This window comes from Aulonocara stuartgranti (assembly GCF_965226115.1).
Source record: "Aulonocara stuartgranti genome assembly, chromosome: 8".
In the NCBI taxonomy this organism is placed as follows: Eukaryota; Metazoa; Chordata; class Actinopteri; order Cichliformes; family Cichlidae; genus Aulonocara; species Aulonocara stuartgranti.
This window is the reverse complement of record NC_138959.1, coordinates 29349664-29368918: the sequence shown is the minus strand read 5'-3', so window position 1 is coordinate 29368918 and position 19255 is coordinate 29349664. Positions and strand designations below refer to the sequence as shown.

Genomic DNA, 19255 nt, shown 5'->3' with positions numbered 1-19255 from the left:
GCTATTTCTCGACATCAAAAGGAGACAGTTGAGGTGGTTGTGCATCTGACAAGGATGGGTACCTCTTTGGTGAGGTATTCTGGGCATGTCCCACTGAGAGGAGGCCCCGGGGCAGAACCAGGACATGGTGAAGAGAGTTTATCTCTCGGCTGGCCTGGGAACGCCTTGTGTTTCCCCGGACAAGCTGGAGGAGGTGGCTGGGGAGAGGGAGGTCTGGGCTTCTCTGCTTAGGCTGCTGCCCCACAACCCGGCCCCAAGTAGCCGGGAGAAGATCGATGGATGGATGGATAGTTTATTTGCTAATGGAACATAATACTTGCAGCTCACAGTGATGCACAAGGCAAAAATAAAACAATATGACATGAGACATGAAATCTGGTTTGTGGAGGCAGGTTAGTTAGGTTTGGCGAAGTGTTCATTGTTTTAGGTGTGCAGGCCGAGGTATGTTTGTTTGTTTGTTTGTTTTTTCACATTTTTTAAACCAATGCACACACCTCATTAGAGGGTGCTCCAAATGCTGGGGATTGCCATTTAATTGTTTGATAAAACACTACAGCACTGGAGGAAACAATTATTTTAAAAGAAAAGAATTTGTGTAATGAGCCCCTTAAGTGTTTTGCAATTTAGGTTTCCTCTTTTAAAAAGAAAATATAGTCAGTAACAGCAGTTAGGAGGAGGACACAATGGAAGTTACATTTCACGCAAGAGGGTGTTTCATTTTCTCTCATTTTCCATTTTCTGCACTTTTTATAAAGTTAATAAATAAAAGCTCTCCTCAGGATCAGTTTACATAAGCATCCTCAAACTGATGTTACTTTAATTCTTTTTGCCTGCTGCTAATCATTATATGATATTCAAATGTACATACGTTCACATTTTGCGTTTTAACACCATCTCTGTTCATGTCCCCAAGTCTTCTCCCAGCCAATTATCAGCAAAGCCAAACCTCAGCTGTTAAAGACCCACTTCTTGCCCTTGATGGAGAAACTCAAAAAAGTAAGTCTCACCTTTATTATAATCTACCGCCTGGAAGTGGTGCAACTCATTTAACAGAATATAAAACTAGGTCACACTCACTGCTTGCCCTTTCTAACACTTTCTTGTAATTTTTTTTGATGTTTTTAAATGAAATTGAATTACCTATATATATTTCTTAACTAAATATTTATTAGTATGTTTTTAAAATGGAGAAAGTGCACTATGCGAACACTCCTACTACTTAATAAAATAGTCACAAAGATTAAAGCACACAGTGCTGCTTAATATAGAAAAATCTATTACTGTATTCTTTAGAAAGCAGCTGTTGTGCTGATGGATGAAGAACATAGCAAGGCGGAGGGGAGGGGTGAGATGTCAGAGACAGAGCTCCTCATCATGGACCAATTTACTATCCTGGTCAGAGACCTGTATGCCTTCTACCCTCTCCTCATACGATTCGTTGACTACAACAGGTACAGTGTTGTGACTGAACAAGTGACCTTCAGCTCATTGAGTGGAGTGAATTTACACCATCTGATACAGAAGCTTAGTCACTAAGATGAAGCTGCAGTTTTGGAAAAAGAATGATTGGTTTCAGCATGTAACTGTTTTGATATACTGACAGGGCCAGATGGCTTAAAGAGTCCAATCCAGAGGCAGAGGAGCTGTTCCGAATGGTGGCTGAGGTTTTTATCTTCTGGGCCAAGTCTCACGTAAGAAAATTACTGCAACATAACTATCCATCCCATAGGGCAGGTTTGGGGACCTGGGCCAACACACCTGAATCAGCTCACTAGTTCATTGCTGGGACTCTGGAGAACTTCAATACATGTTGAGGAGGTCATTTAGCCATTTAAACCAGCTGTGTTGGATCACGGACACATCTAAAAGCTGCAGGACACCGGCCCTCGAGGCCTGGAGTTAGACACCACTGCCACAGGGCGCCAATCTGACACAGGGCTAACACAGCGAGTAGACAATCATTCACACTCACATTCACACCTGTGAGCAGTTTAGAATCACCAGGTAACTTAAACCCACTAACTGCATGTCTTTGTACTGTGGGAGGAAACCAGAGTATGCAAACATAGGAAGGCAACAGTGCTAACCACCGGGCTCCATAAAAACATAACTGAAAATGTCCCTAAGAGGGTCAGCTGGGATTGATCTTTATATCGCTGATTTATTAAACCTGAAATAACTAATATTACATTTTCAAGATTAAACAGAAGAGAAGAGCAGCTATCTGTCTATTGACATTGCAGTTAAGCATTTACCACAATCTGTCAAAATTGAAGAAAACTAAGATAGCAGTCTTTGCTTTGGCTTTTTCTTAGTAAAGCTGCGCAGTAAACCATAACAGTCGATGCAAATGTAAGAGGAATTATTTTTCTACATGTTGACTCGTGGACGGGAGGTTTGTTATAATGTGAAACATTTAGGTGAATATACTGATTGCAGATAAGCTACCCATGAGCACTTTGATGAAAGTGGACTTCTGACTATGGTGGACAAAGATGGCATCATGGATACTGTGGCCAAACAGGCGGCCAATTAAAGTGGCCAACATACCTTTTTTCATTTGCTTATTTATCACATGTAAACTTCAGGCACATTTTGATGAAACCTAAAATACAGTACAGTACAATAAATAGTTATTTTCAATGGTGTGATACTTGTTTAGTTCCTTTCTACTCAGTTCAGCACTCAAAGTGCTTTCTATTATACAATACAGTATAGCCCAGTACAATAGAATACAGTACCATGGATAATGGATCAATATAATACAGCACAATCTAACAAAATGCAGTACAGTACTAGACTTACTCAGCGGTACCTTCTGAAGCCAATGACTCTGATCTCTTTAGTATTATTTACAATCAGAAGTAGAAGATTTCTTCAAGATTCTACAAATTATATATATGTGTTCTGTGCGCCTCCTCCTGCCAACAGCAATTATCCGAATATTTATGATGACTGTATGACCCGGAGTTGTACTGAAAGTCCGAGGTATACAAGGTGAGCAGGAATGTTGGCAGCATAATTCCTTGCGGAGCTCCTGCACTGCACAACACCATATTAGACTGAGCACTGCCAGTCTCACATACTGTGGCCTGTCTGTGAGGTGTTCAGTAATCCATGAGGACATGTTTACTGACATTTCCTGTAGTTTCGCCCTCAATAGGAGTGGCTGGATGATGTTAAATGCATTTGAGAAATCAAAACAGGTGATCCTTACCTTAAATCAGTGTATCAGTCAGTTGTCCCATTACTTTTGAGTCTCTGAAAATTAGGACTAGTGGATCAAATTTGATGTAATTCCTAAAAATGTGTATTAATTTGCAATAATTTGATTAACCATTGAATTAAAGCTGAGGCTCGGTGGCCTCAGAATCTCATCTCTGCTTTTCACGGATGATGTGGTTCTGTTGGCTTCATCGGGTGAGGGCCTCCAGCTCGCACTGGAACGGTTCGCAGCCGAGTGTGAAGCAGCGGGAATGAGGATCAGCACCTCCAAATCTGAGGCCATGGTTCTCAGCCGGAAAAGGGTGGAGTGCCCACTCCGGGTCGGGGATGAGTTCCTGCCCCAAGTGGAGGAGTTCAAGTATCTCGGGGTCTTGTTCACGAGTGATTGGAGAAGGAAACCGGAGATCGACAGACGGATTGGTGTGGCGGCTGCAGTAATGCAGACGCTGCACCGGTCCGTCGTGGTGAAGAGGGAGCTGAGTGTAAAAGCGAAGCTCTCAATTTACCGGTCGATCTACGTCCCTACCCTCACCTATGGCCACGAGCTGTGGGCAGTGACCGAAAGAACGAGATCGCGGATACAAGCGGCAGAAATGAGCTTCCTCCGAAGGGTGGCTGGCCTCTCCCTTAGAGATAGGGAGAGGCCATCCGGGAGGAGCTCAGAGTAGAGCCGCTGCTGCTCCACATCGAAAGGAGCCAGCTGAGGTGGTTCGGGAATCTGACAAGGATGCCCCCTGGGCGCCTCCTGGGTGAGGTGTTCCAGGCATGTCCCAGCGGGAGGAGGCCCCGGGGCAGACCCAGGACACGCTGGAGAGATTATATCTCTCAGCTGGCCTGGGAACGCCTTGGTGTTCCCCCGGATAAGCTGGAGGAGGTGGCTGGGGAGAGGGAGGGCTGGGCCTCTCTGCTTAGGCTGCTGCCCCCGCGACCCGGCCTCGGATAAAGCGAATGAAGATGGATGGATGGATGGATTAAAGCTGAAAGTCTTCACTTCAATTAGATCTTGACTGTAAAATCCAGTTTGGTGGAGAAAAATGACAAAAGATGCTTAACTGTACACCATCAATCGTGATCTATGTGTTCTTCAGTTTAAAAACAACTAATGGAGAGTTTACCTGAAAAGATGAGTAATGAGTTAAAAGCTTAACCTAACTTATTGTTAGACTAAAGCATTTAGCAGTGATTTTATACTTTTATTAAAGTTTCCAGGAAAAACACCATCAAAGCTACTTCTATCCTAATTCACTGGATAGAAAGCTATATAATGCACTATATTACTGCTGCTGGCATCTGACATCAGTAGATTCACATTATAAATTAGGAAGTGCGTCATCAATGACAGGAGCTCACTTGAAAACAAGGATGGAAAATGCCCTTCATGTAATTAAATATATAAATGTTGCTGTCTGCAAGTTGCAAGCATAGCTCACATGGTGGGGTTTTTTCTTTTGATCTTTGGGCTGAAGGAAAGACTATACTCGGTGTATAAATGCTCAATCAACAATCTTTTATTCCATACAATTCAACACTTTGTGAGCATAAACCATCTGGATGGGGAGACATGCATGCAGAGGGTCACAGCAAAATCTCAAAATGAGCGTTACTCAAACTCTTATAGCCTCTGGTGGCCCCCACCTAGTCGTAAAAACCTAAACATACATACTTTCTAACTCTCAGTGAGCCTGAGTTATGATCTTGGCTCCCTGTTTTTCTGCTTCCAACAAAGGTGGGGGTGGAGCTGAATGTGCTCTGTGCTCTCTGCACACAATATTCTCTTCTTAACTCAGCAGTATGAAATGTCATAAAACAGTGTAACTCATTCACAGTAAATCACAGGATAGGATAATACGAACCTATCTAACAAATCTAATGATTTTCACATTCTTTTAATTCAGAAGTATAATGCAAACGAAAACTACATACTGATTATACTCTCTATAATAAGAAGTATGGTGTGGCTTACAGCAGTATCATGATTCACTCATTTCGATTACAGCCATAGGATAACACATGATAGCATAATAATCTCACAGTATTCACACCCACGAATACCTTGTTAGACCCATGAATTTTTTCATACCTTGACTCAAGGTGACTCACATGGTTAACAGTGGGTCACTGACCCCAGGACCACAATGCCAATAGGTATTAAATACCTGGGACTCTCATCAGTTGTTTTAGAACTGAAGAAGCCTCTTACTGAGAAGTAAAATGTCTTTACAAACCAAAAATATTGTCCAGTTGCCTTCTTTTCAAAGACAGTACAACACATAATACAACTGTGCTTTAATTTAAGGAAGTCCTGTTTTCTGTCTACAGAACTTCAAGAGAGAAGAGCAGAACTTTGTGGTCCAGAATGAAATTAACAACATGTCCTTCCTTATCACTGACACCAAGTGCAAGATGTCAAAGGTACAGACACATAGATGCTGGACACATTTGAGGACGTGCATACCAGTGACCTTATTTTAAAATTAAATTAAATTGATTAATTAAAACTACTTAATAGGCCTAACACTGTAAAGCGGTGCCTGTTTAATGTTTGACTTTGCCACAGGGAATAGTTTCAGACCAGGAGAGGAAGAAGATGAAGAGAAAAGGTGATCGATACTCGATGCAGACAAGTTTGATTGTTGCTACTCTAAAGCGCCTGCTGCCCGTGGGACTCAACATTTGTGCTCCAGGAGAACAAGAGCTTATCGCACTGGCTAAGAACCGCTTCACTCAGGTAGCATAGTAGTGCTAATAGATTACAGAAAGAACTGTTTCATTATAAAAATAGATATGATTCATTTAACTGTTTCTGTGTATTTCAATTCAATTTAGTTCATTTCATTTCAATTTTATTTATGTAGCACCAAATCACAATGACTGCCTAAAGGCACTTTATACTGTAATGACCCTACAATGATACAAAGAAAACAGATAAAACCCCAACAATCATACGACCCCCCTTTAAACAAGCGCTTTGGTGCCAGTGGGAAGGAAAAACCTGACTGGTTGGGGTGAGGCATATGACAATAACAATAAATTATTTGCAGTATTGCTATTCCTGAGGTAAACCTTTAGTAACAGCAAAATAACTCTGCGTTAGCTTTTTCAGCTAAAAAGTAAAATTTTGCATGAAGGCTAATTTACTGAATAAATATCTTTTATAGCATTTTGTAGGTCACAGAATACCTGTTGTTTGATCGAAGTTAATAATTCTTTTGCAGAAAGACACAGAGGACGAAGTTCGAGAGGTCATCAGGAACAACCTACATTTACAAGGAAAGGTAAGAAAAGAATCAGGCTTGTGACTGACACAAGTTACTTAAAGTGTACTTACACATTATGCCTCTGGTCTTCGATTGTGCCATGGTGTCAGGTTGTTGTCAGTTTATCTTATTCTTGTGGAAGTAATATCAAAGGACTGGTTTAAGAGAAATTCTTCAAATCTGGCACAAACATCTACTTTGACACAAGGATGAAGTGATTTGATTTTGATGGTCGGTGTCATAAAATTTAGAGTCAAGTATTCAGATTCAGTTTAAATTTCACACAAATCTAGAGTAACCTAGATGAACTGATGAACCTTTATGTCCATAAGATAAATAAGGCTACTTCACAGTGATATCATAGGTTATCCGAAAGATATAGAATAGGAAATTCAATCTGTCAACAAGTGATTGAAGGAACTCTATCACTCCACATAGCCCCTATCCCACTAACATCACTAAACTCGTCTGTACAGGAGAGTTCAGGCTGTATCAAAAAGAATCATTCAATTTCAAAGTGCTTTAATTCTGCAGCCATTCACCGGGAACAACAGCAGTGGCTGCAGTGACTACAGTGAACTATGGGATGAAGTATTTCATTGATTATTCATAAACATTGAACATTTTGTATGTAAAACTTTATATTCAGCCATATATTTTAAATTTAGTGTAAGCTTAAAATACAGCCTTGTGAAAGTGTATGATTTATTTTTGATACACTGTATATTCCAGAGTCATATGAGAAGCCATCTGCTTGACAGCTAAAGCTTCACCCACACTGGGTCAGGAAACAGGACAATGATCCCAAACACACCAGCAGAAAAAGAACTGAATCTGAAGTTATAGATCAATCTAGAGTGACTGAAATACTGAACGTAGCAGGACCTTAAGAGTGCTGTGCGTAAATGAATGGCTTCAAACCTAAATCAACTGAAGCAACGTTATAAACAAGGCTGGGCCAAAATTCTTCCACACTGATTTTAAAGACTTATGAAGTCATGCAAAAAAACCCAACCAATTCAAGTTATTGCCAGCAAGGTAGTTATACAAGCTACTGAATCATGAGCTTTACATGCGCTCTTTCTGTGTTTTGGCTTTTGTTTTGTTAAAGTCGAGAGAGATGTAAACGAGTTGCTAGATGTTGGTTCGTACTATATATTTATATATTCACAAAGGTGCTTAACCTTGTGAATAGGCCAATAGCGTCATGCATTTCCTCTGTGTGTCTTACAAAGTCAGAGGACCCAGCAATTCGTTGGCAGATGGCCCTGTACAGAGACCTCCCAAACCACTATGAGGATACTACTGACCCAGAGAAGACTGTGGAGAGAATCCTGGATATTGGTCATGTCCTCTTCCACCTGGAGCAGGTCTATATATTCAAGTTTGAGTTGATTTTGCGCATTTTTGTGCCTACGTAGAGAGTATAGCTTTAAGGTACCCCACGGTCCTCTTAAACTAGCTGATTGGTCTTTATTAAAGCTGACCACATACTTCTCCAGGATAATATGGCTTCCAGATGGTAAGGTACACCAACTAAATATCCAGTTTACTGAGTGGTTCAGTTTGTGTCTTCAGGTGGAGCATCCTCAGCGCAGTAAGAAGGCTGTGTGGCACAAACTGCTTTCAAAACAGAGGAAGAGAGCTGTGGTCGCTTGCTTCAGGATGGCACCACTCTATAACTTGCCAAGGTATGTTCTCAAACACACACACACACACACACACACACACACACACACACACACACACACACACACACACACACACACGTAAAATGAAGAAGAAATATTTAAAATTGTGCACTTTATTATTTTCCCACCCTCATCTACAGCCACACCTCGGGCTAGTGAGGAAAGATTGTGGATATATGTTGCACCTACAGTGCAGCCCTTTATAAGCAGCAGAAGATGGGTAGATAAACAGTTATTGGTCATCCATGTATCTCTCTCATACTAGGCACCGGGCTGTAAACTTGTTCCTGCAGGGCTATGAAAAGTCCTGGATCGAGACAGAGGAGCACTACTTTGAAGATAAACTCATAGAAGACCTCGCTGTAAGTTAATTTCATTTAAAAAAACAAAACAAGTGGAATTATTCTGACTACTCTGGAATTTGTACTTGTTTTGAAGGCAAATTGTGTGTTAATTTATTCAGTGTATAGCAGAGTTTTAGCACTTTGTGAATGTGTGTTGATTTCAGAAACCAGGTGAACAGGAGCCATCTGAGGAAGAGGAGGGGCAGAAACACAAACACATAGATCCCCTGCATCAGCTCATCCAGCTGTTCAGCAGAACAGCCCTAACAGAAAAATGGTGTGTAATTTTACACACTACCTGTTAAAAGTCCCTATTTTTCCAGTTATTTGTTGCAGTTCAAGTCATTACTCCCCATGCTGCTGCCATCCTTGTCCATAGTCTTATTACATCCCGTATTGATTACTGTAATTCCCTCCTATTTGGTCTCCCTAAAAGGTCCCTTCATAAACTCCAACTTCTTCAAAATTCTGCAGCTCGGGTCATAACTTGCACTCCATTAAGTGCTCATATTACCCCAGTTCTTCAGCAGCTTCACTGGTTGCCCATAGAAGCCAGGATAAATTTTAAAATCTTACTTCTTGCATACAAGTGTGTCCATAAATCTGCTCCTGCATATTTGTGTGAGCTGCTCCATATCACCACTGTTTCCCGCACTCTCAGATCATCATCTGCTATTCATCTTACTGTTCCGTCCTCACACCTTATCACTATGGGGAACAGAGCTTTCAGTCGCTCTGCTCCTCGGCTCTGGAACTCTCTTCCTCCTGCACTAAGAAATATTGACTCCCTCTCCGTATTTAAGACACAGCTCAAAACACATCTGTTTAAACTGGCTTATTCGCTTTAATGCTGATTTTATCTGTTGTCACGCTCTGTTTTGTAATTTTAACTTATTTTATGTATTTTATGACTATTGTTCCTTTTATTAATTGTGTTTTTTGTAAGGTGACCTTGGGTTTCTGAAAGGCGCCCTCAAATAAAATGTATTATTATTATTATTATTATTAAAGTCCAATGAATAGCTTGAAATGGCACAAAGGTAAGTGGTGAGCTGCCAGAGGTTAGATTACCCAAAACTGAAAAATAATGTACATTTCAAAATTATACCAAAAGGCCTTTTTCAAGGACACAACATGGGTTAACAATTCAAAGCTGTTCTGCAGCAGTGAAGGTTGATCAAGCCTTGAAAGCTGGTGCTACTAATTCCTACAGGTGTTCCAACTTGGATTACTTCCAACCCCCTCTGTCTGCATAAAACAGTGTTGAACACACTGTGGTGCCATACCCTAGTGAGCATCAGCTGAACAGTACTGTACTGCAGAAAGTAGTGTGTTGCTACAAAAATGGTGAGAAAAAGACCATTAACAGTGGAAGAGAGAGAGACCATCATAACACTTAAAAATGTGCGTCTGTCCTGACAGAGAAAGTCAAAGTGTCAGTGAGTACAGTTTCCTTCACCGTCAAACACACTGAGAAACAAACTGTGACAGGAAGAGGTCTGCAGACCCAAAGACTGAATCAGAGGACAGGTTTCTGAGAGTTAACAGCTTGTTTGATAGACGGCTCACAGGACAACAGCTTCAAGCACAGCTATCTCAAAGAGCTTCATGATGTAGTCACCTGAAATGGTTTCATTTCACAGGTGTGCCTGTCAGGGTTCATTTGTGGAGTTTCTTGCCTTCTTAATGGGGTTGGGACCATCAGGTGTGTTGTGCAGAAGTCAGGTTGGTACACAGCTGACAGCCCTGTTTGACAAATGCATTAATTTATAATATGGCAAGAACCAATGAGGTAAGTAAAGAGAAATGACAGCCCATCAGTCAGTCTGGAAAATTGCTAAAACTCTGAATGTGGATACATTCATCCGAGTCCCCAGGCTCAGAAATCACAAGTTAACAGCAGCTCAGATTAGAGCCCAGATAGATGCCACACAGAGCTCCAGTAGCAGACACATCTCTACATGTTCAGAGGAGACTGTGTGAATCAGGCCTTTATGGTCAATCAGCTGCTAAGAAACCATGACTAAGGAAAAGCAACAAGCAGAAGAGATTTGTTTGATCCAAGAAACACAAGGATGGACATTAGACCAGTGGAAATCTGTGCTGTGGTCTGATGAGTCCAAATCTGAGATCTTTGATTCCACCCACCGTGTCTTTGTATGACGCTCATGAAGGTGAACGGATGGTCTCCACATGCATGGTTCCTGGATATTTTTGAATGTTTGCAACGCCGCCATCTCTTACAGTCGCCAGAACCTAATTGATCTAGGTTTTAAATATAGTTTGTCTGTTTCTGGCGACTATCAGCGAACACACAACATCCTGGTGGAGATAGCGAGACCGCCAGGGTCACCGTGGATGGTCTGCCCGCCCAGCAAGCGTAGAAGGCGACGGAGGGAAAGAAAGCAGAAGAGGGGATGCCGGTCGGGCTCAGACGCTAGGCTACGCAAACATCCACACCGGCCAGCACTTCCGAGCCTTTTCCTATCGAACGCCAGATCCATCACCCACAAACTTGACGAATTGGAGCTACAGATAGCCAACACAAGCTTTGCACGTAACTGCAGCATTATTCTTATTACGGAGACGTGGCTTCACCCGCTGATTCCCGACGCTGCAGTCGAGTTAGCAGGCCGCACGCTACACCGGCATGACAGAAACAGCAACTCAGGTAAAAGCAGAGGAGGGGGGCTATGTGTTTACGTGCATAACGAGTAGCGTTGTAACAGCAGGATCATTCACACACACTGTTCTCCTGATTTGGAGGTTCTGGCAGTCTCGTGCAGACCTTTTTACATCCCGAGGGAGTTTACAGTAGTTATTGTGATAGCTGTTTATATACCGCCGGATGCTAACGTCAGCACGGTTCTCAGCCTCTTGCTCAACACCATAAACAAACAACAGCTTGCCCACCCCGATGGGGTTTTTATTGTCGCCGGCGACTTTAACAAAGCGTGCCTAAAGACTGTGCTTCCTAAATTTGTCCAGTTCATGGACTTTGCTACGAGAGGAGAACACACTTTGGACCATGTCTATTCAAACATCAGGCATGCTTTCAGAGCGACACCCCTCCCCCACCTGGCTGGATCTGACCACCTCTGCATGTCCCTCACCCCCACCTACACCCCCCTGCTGAGAAAAACAAAGCCCCAGACAAAGACAATAAAAACCTGGCCTGAAGGAGCCCTTTCTCAACTGCAGGACTGCTTCTCAACAACTGTATGGGATTTATTCTCCAGCCACAACCTCCAGGAGTACACGGACACTGTACTCTCGTACATCAGGAACTGTGTGACGACCAAGCCCTCAGCTGCCACACCACTTCCACCCGCCCCCAGCACTGGCACACTAACACTTAGGGAGCACCAAGTGAGGTGTGTTCTAAGGTCAGTGAATCCCAGGAAGGCGGCAGGTCCTGATGGAATACATGGAAAGGTTCTCAGAGCATGTGCTGACGAACTGACCGGAGTCTTCACTAAAATCTTCAACCTTTCCTTGTCATCAAACACCGTCCCGCCCTGCCTCAAAACCTCCACCATCATCCCCATCGCCAAGAAGACAGCTGTGGCCAGCCCAAATGACTACAGGCCTGTTGCACTTACGCCTGTAGTGATGAAGTGCTTTGAGAGACTGGTCTGTCAGCACATCAGGGCCGGTCTGCCTCCCACTCTGGACCCCCACCAATTTGCCTACAGGACAAATCGTTCCACCGAGGACGCCATCACCATAGCGCTCCACACTGCGCTGAGTCACCTGGAGCACCGAGGAAGCTATGTGAGAATGCTCTTTCTGGACTTCAGCTCAGCATTCAATCATATCATCCCGGAGATCCTGGTCCAGAAACTGTCTCACCTGGGACTCTCCACCCCCATCTGCCTCTGGATCAAGGACTTCCTGACAAATAGACCACAGTCTGTCAGACTCGGCCCCCACCGGTCCAGCACCATCACACTCAGCACCGGGTCTCCACAAGGATGTGTTTTGAGTCCCGTCCTGTTTACGCTCTACACATCCGACTGCTCCCCTACCCATCTCTCAAACACCATCATAAAGTTCGCGGATGACACCACAGTGGTTGGACTCATCTCAAGGGGGGATGAGTCGGACTACAGAGATGAGGTCAACAGACTGACTGAGTGGTGTTCAGTTAACAACCTCCAACTGAACACCACGAAAGCTAAAGAACTTATCTTGGACTTCAGGAAGGGCAGAGCAGACCCGGCCCCACTTTACATTCACGGGAGCTGTGTGGAGAGGGTACACTCCATGAGGTTTCTGGGCGTGCAGATATCTGATGACCTCTCCTGGACTGCAAATACTACAGCGGTGGTTAAAAAGGCCCAGCAGCGTCTCCACTTTCTGAGAGTGCTCAGGAGGAACAACCTGGAGGAGAGGCTGCTGGTGACATTTTACAGAGCCACCATAGAGAGCATCCTAACGTACGGCATAACAACATGGTATGCAGGGTGCTCAGCTGCAGACAGGAAAGTACTGCAGAGGGTCATCAACACAGCCCAGAAGATCACTGGCTGCTCTCTGCCCAGCCTGGAGGTCACTGCAAACTCTCGGTACCTCAGCAGAGCTGGCAATATCATCAAGGACCACTCTCACCCCAGCAACCAACTGTTTGAACTATTACCGTCAGGCCGACGGTACAGGTCACATAAAACCAGGACAAACAGATTCAGGGATAGCTTCTTTCCCAGAGCTATCACCGTAGTAAATAAGCACAAAAACAATTGAACCTATTCCATACCGTCACTGTCATTATATTATGCTGCTATTCATACTGTCATTATATTAATGCTGCTATCCTGTATATATTGTACATACTATTGTTTGAGTACTTACGATTGTTTTTTTTTGTACTTTTATATTTTACATTTATATTTATTATTGAAACTTGCACCAAGGGAGTGGCACTCCAATTTCGTTGTACTCTGTACAATGACAATAAAGGCTATTCTATTCTATTCTATTCTATTCTATTCTATTCCTACTGTGAAGCATGGAGGAGGAGGTGTGATGGTGTGAGAGTGCTTTGGTGGTGACACCATTACTGGGATTTTTTTCAAAATTGAAGGCACACTGAACCAGCATGGCTGCCACAGCATCCTGCAGCGACATGCCACCTCATCCAGTTTGTGTTTAGTTGGACCATCATTTATTTTCCAACAGCACAATGAGCCCAAACACACCTCCAGGCTGTGTGAGGGCTGTTTGACCAAGAAGGAGAGTGATGGAGTGCTGCACCAGACAGCCTGGCCTCCACAGTCACAGTGACCTAAACCCAATGGAGACGGTTTGGGATGAGATGGAGCGCAGAGTGAAGGCAAAAGGACCAACAGGTGCTCAGCATCTCTGGGAACTCCAAGACTTTTGGAAAACCATTTCTGGTGACGACCTCATGAAGCTCAGAGAGAGAGTGCCAAGAGTGTGCAAAGCAGTAATCAAAGCAAAGGGTCGATATTTTAAAGTATCTGAAATATAAAACATGTAAATATTCATAAAAATAATGAAAAACTATTAAATGAGAAGATGTCATTTCAGTCCGTGGTGCACCAAAATAATTTTCCTTAATACAGCTATAATTGTGCTAACTTTTGTGAATGTGTTTGTTTTTGCAGTAAACTGGATGAGGATAATCTCTACATGGCCTACGCAGACATCATGGCTAAGGTATCTGTTATCTGAGTACCAACACTTTTGAATTGAGACTCACATAGCTGGCTTAGCATAGACGGTGAAAAAAACCGGTTATTGTTCTGTGTGCTGTTTATGTCATAGACCAGGGCTGATGCTTTTGGGCTGATGGATTACTTGCAGGGTGCTGTACTGCCTAATCAAATCACTTATTGCAACTGGCACCTCCCCTACCTTCAGTGTAGAATAGTTTAGTGTGGCCTGAAAAGCTAAGAGAGGAAAAAGAAATGGAAAAACAGATGCACCAAACTGTGGCAAATTAACCAAATGTTAGCAGCTGCACTGTTAACAGTAGCACTAGCAGTTACTAGTCCAGAAGACTAGTTACTAGTCTTCTGGATGGTAGAGTTGTTGTTGGTTTAGGATACTGTTAATATATCACTGCTTAGGGATTGCAGTCCGAATTGGGTCTGCTGGGTATATTTCTTCAGACACTTTATGCTGTCAAGGCCGGGAGACCAGTACGTGGGAGTGAGCATAAGTGCAGACACAATACAGAGCGGAAATAAGATTTCACAAGTTTTATTGAAATCACAGAATAAACTATGGTGAGACATGAATACGTGGCAGGGGTTGCTCTGGAGGTGGGTAGCCGTCTGAGTGTTGAATGAGTGAGTTGGGTTCCAACCTTGCATTCTAGTAATCCAGAGGAAGCAGCAGGCAGGAGGACAGGCAGGTGAGAGCAGTGAGTAATTTAAGTCGAGAGAAGCAAGTTGCAGAATGAAGCTGGGATTTGACTGTGGAGACCAGCGTCCAGATGAAGGAGTAAGGTGGTGACTTGACGAGATTGCTAAAGGCACAAAAGAGATCAAGTACTTGGCATGAACAAAGAAACGAAGGGGTGAAGAACTGATGGCAACACTGGTTTTAAATACTGTCTTGCTGAATGCCACAGATGGAAAACACGTGGAGGTGTAGGTGTTGAACCAGGGCTCCACCCCAAAAGGCAGATGCAGAGCGCAAGGCCAGGACAGAAAACCACTGAACACTCACCTGGATCATGACATATATAAACACAAAGATTGGTGTCTTTAGCTTTAGGACCAACCAGGTTCCCCAAAATAAAAAAAAAACCTCTTTGTGGTGAACACCTACACATCGAATAAAAAATTAAAGCATGTGAGACTCAATCATGCACACTTTGCCTGGCAAAGATTCTTTTTATATTGTTTATTTTACGTTACTTAACATGCCAGGCATTGTCAGGCACCAGGAGGAACCCAGGATCCAATGCATCACCATAGGGTCTGACAATGAGTCCAACGATTTCATCCCATTACTTAATGGGAGTCAGGGTGCCATTACCTAGTCTGTTAGAGGTTTGTGCGTCTGTCCATGGATATGCCTCCCCCAGACCAGTCATACTGAACGATGTTACAGGCGGCATAATGTTCTCCACAGCTTCTCTAGACCCTTTCACATCTGTCACATGTGCTCAGGGTGAACCTGCTATCATCTGTGAAAAGGATAGGGCACCAGTGGTGGACCATTCTGGTATTCTACGGCAAATGCCAGACAGGCTCTACAGTGCTGGGCAGTCAGCAGAGGGTTGACAAGAGGAAGCTATGTCCCCAGGCCACCATCATAAAGTCGTTTGTTGATTGTTGATCAGAGACATTCATGTCAGTGGCCTCTCAATTTACCGGTCGATCTACCCTCACCTATAGTCACGAGCTGTGGGTAGTGACCGAAAGAACGAGATTGTGAATACAAGCGGCAGAAATGAGCTTCCTCCGAAGGGTGGCTGGCCTCTCCCTTAGAGATAGGGTGAGAAGTTCAGCCATTCGGGAGGGGCTCAGAGTAGAGCCGCTGCTCCTCCACATCGAAAGGAGCCAGTTGAGGTGGTTCGGGAATCTGACAAGGATGCCTCCTGGGCGCCTCCTGCGTGAGGTGTTCCGGGCATGTCCCAGCGGGAGGAGGCCCCGGGGCAGACCCAGGACACGCTGGAGAGATTATATCTCTCGGCTGGCCTGGGAACGCCTTGGTGTTTCCAGGGACAAGCTGGAGGAGGTGGCTGGGGAGAGGGAGGTCTGGGCTTCTCTGCTTAGGCTGCTGCCCCTGGATAATTGGAAGAAAATGGATGGATGGATGGATGGATGGTCCTGCTGCAGGTCATTTTGTAGAACTCTGGCAAGTTTCATCCTGTTCATCTTTGCACAAAGCAGCAGATACCGGCCCTCCCCATCATTCGTAACATCTGGTTTAAAAAAACAAAGATGGTGACACCGAAAACACTAAGTTTGATGCCTCAGTGCTTTGGAACTTCCCGTCGCTGATGTGGCTATATCTATCCTAAGTAAACAGTCTGTAGTTTGTATGCTTTTTTTTTCACCTTTCTCCCTTCCTTCAGAGTTGCCATGATGAAGAGGATGACGATGGAGAAGTGAAGAGTTTTGAAGTAGGTGATCAGTCGGTCTTGAATCTTCCACTAGTCTCTAGTTTTTAGCAGTTTCATTTTTAGATGGTCTGCAATGATATGCGTCACCTTTCTAACAAAGGAAAAAGAGATGGAGAAGCAGAAGCTGTTGTATCAGCAGGCTCGGCTGCACGACCGTGGCGCTGCTGAGATGGTGCTCCAAACCATCAGTGCTAGTAAAGGTAAGTCTTGGCTATCACCCCCTACTCTTTACTGTAACTCGGTGGTGGCAAATATATTACGGCCCTTGTGATAGAACCAGGCTGTCCAATCCCTATGCCTGCTTACTCATTGATGTGTTAAAAGTAATTTGTTCTGGATATGACTGTTTGGGAGCCTTCTCGATTTTTCAGTTGATTTTTTTCTGTACTTCTCACATTATAACAATATGTGAACTGTAACCGATAATAATCAGGATGTGTTAATACCTCTCTGACATTCTGGTTTAAAAATATGCTGTGCAAAAAAATATTAGTAAAATAATAAAAGTTTCAATTGTTCTTTGTTATAAACAAATTTAAAAAGCTAACAAATGCTAGTGAGTCATTTCGAGTGGGTGTTCCTCTCCTCCAGGTGAGATGGGTCCCATGGTGGCATCTACTCTGAAACTGGGCATAGCTATTCTCAATGGTGGGAACTCAACCGTACAGCAGGTAATGCTTCGCTACTTCACTGTTATTTATATTGACTGCTGGATTATAGCTATATTATCTATTTTCAAATGTTATTTATACAAAGCATACTCAAAGTAACTGGTACAAGTGTGAAATATAATGCATCTATTCCACTGAAATTTAAAATTTTTCTCATAGATTTTTACCTCTCAGTTGTAAAAGGTTTTGTCATCACCCTGGGTGGACAGGCGACGTGGACACCTACGTTTGTGAATGAACTTGAGAACGATGCAACATAGAATTTTGAAATTGACACCATGGGTGTATCTATTAAAGATATCAGATGAGTTCAAATCTCAGTAACCTTGGCTTCAAGGTCAAGGTTCGGAGGTCAAATTTTATGAAAATCTTGAGAATGCAGCGCAAAAGGGCTGAAATTGATACTATGGTGTACTGCAACACACCTTTGTGTTATGTTGCCCAGTAAGACACACAGTGTTTTAAGATGCACTGGTCTTTATTTACAATTTAGCCTTACCGGGTTGTTATCACCAGATTTCTTACTGAAGGTGCCTCCTCATGCGCAGCCATCTGCTCTCAGTTCCTGTTCCTCCTCTAGGTCCTGGCACTGCTCCCTGAACCCACTGCACCACCCCTCCCCCCGCAGCTGAGGCACAGTCCACGGCCCACCACATAGCCCTACAAATTCCCCTGGAGAGAAAATCAGCCATGTGGGCCCTGGCCTGTGGATCACCTTGAACTTATAAGGCTGGCAAGCCAGATATGACTGGGTGATCTAGGCATTGACATCTTTCATGTGGTGGAGCCACTGCAGTGGGGCACGATCTGAACAGGGAGGTAATAACGAAGAGAGTCCACCACCCGCTGGATCGCCAGGCACTGCCATGCTCTACCTGGTTTCTTGTTCTGAGAGTTTCCAACTGATGTAGACAGCGTGATGGTCAACCCCTCTTACTTGCTGGGATGAAACAGCCCCCAGCCCTCTGCTCAACGTGTCAGTCTGCAGAACACAAGGGAAGAAAAAGTCTTCATTACCTTACACTGTCTGGCACTGCTCCGTCCACTGGACAAGATCTGGTTTACCCTTTTAGGGGAGATCAGTCAAGGGACTGGTGACCTCCGCAAATGTTGAGATGAACCAACAATAGTAACCAGCCAGCCCCAGCAACCACTTCACCTCCTTTTTGGCCCCGAGATGCGGGCAGCTTGCAGTGGTTGTGGTTTTCTCCATTTGAGAATGCAACTGCCTGCCTCCCAGGTGGTACCCCAGATACTGTACCTCCCTCTGTCCAACCGCACACTTCTTCATGTTGGCCTTGTGCCCTGCCTGCCTCAGGAACTCCAGGGCTGCAGGCCACCTGCTGCATATGATTCGATGTCACCATGGATGGTCCATGGATCCATGGATGATCATCCAGCTAGGCAGTGGCGTATGCAGCATGTGGACACAGCATCCTGTCTGTGAAGTGCTGGAAAGTGGCTGGGGCTCTAAACAAGCCAATGGAAGTGTGACCATTTGGAACAATCTGTATGGACTGGAGAAGGCCATTTTTTTGTCCAGAGACAAGTCTGCCAGTAGCTCTTGATTAAATCCAGCATAATGATAAAACGAGCAGTACCTAACCAATCCATAAGCTTGTACCTGAGGCATGGGGTAAGCGTCAAACTGTGACACCTCCTTCACCTTGTGGTAGTCCACGCAGAACAATATAGACCCAGCTTTCTACACCACAAAAACTATGGGGCTACACCAGATGTTTTGTGACTCTTCTATCACCCCTATCTCCAGGATAACAGCCAATTCTTTCTGAGTAATTTGTCTTTTCTGCTTAGGCAATCTATAAGGGTGTGAATGCACTGAAACCCCAATGCACATTTCAAAATGGTACTCTGTGAGAGTGGTGTGACCATGCAGGGGAGAGCCTGCAACCCTGTCCGACTGCACCTTTTCATAGTCAACATCCCACACTCACTCTGTGACCAA

At 43.9% G+C, this 19255-nt stretch overlaps 1 protein-coding gene across 7 annotated transcripts in view; it reads left to right on the top strand.

The window, feature by feature from the left end:
* LOC309713587 (ryanodine receptor 2-like) overlaps positions 1–19255 on the top strand; it is a 304174-nt gene that overhangs the window by 220931 nt on the left and 63988 nt on the right. For all 7 annotated transcript variants that reach the window (XM_082545335.1, XM_082545334.1, XM_082545338.1 and 4 more), the window contains 14 exons: positions 914–996; positions 1294–1451; positions 1604–1691; positions 5545–5637; positions 5783–5953; positions 6441–6500; positions 7718–7852; positions 8061–8173; positions 8439–8535; positions 8682–8794; positions 14145–14196; positions 16571–16618; positions 16719–16818; positions 17210–17289. In XM_082545335.1, coding sequence (XP_082401461.1) covers positions 914–996; positions 1294–1451; positions 1604–1691; positions 5545–5637; positions 5783–5953; positions 6441–6500; positions 7718–7852; positions 8061–8173; positions 8439–8535; positions 8682–8794; positions 14145–14196; positions 16571–16618; positions 16719–16818; positions 17210–17289 — 1391 coding nt within the window. The remainder of the gene's footprint in view (positions 1–913; positions 997–1293; positions 1452–1603; positions 1692–5544; positions 5638–5782; positions 5954–6440; positions 6501–7717; positions 7853–8060; positions 8174–8438; positions 8536–8681; positions 8795–14144; positions 14197–16570; positions 16619–16718; positions 16819–17209; positions 17290–19255) is intronic.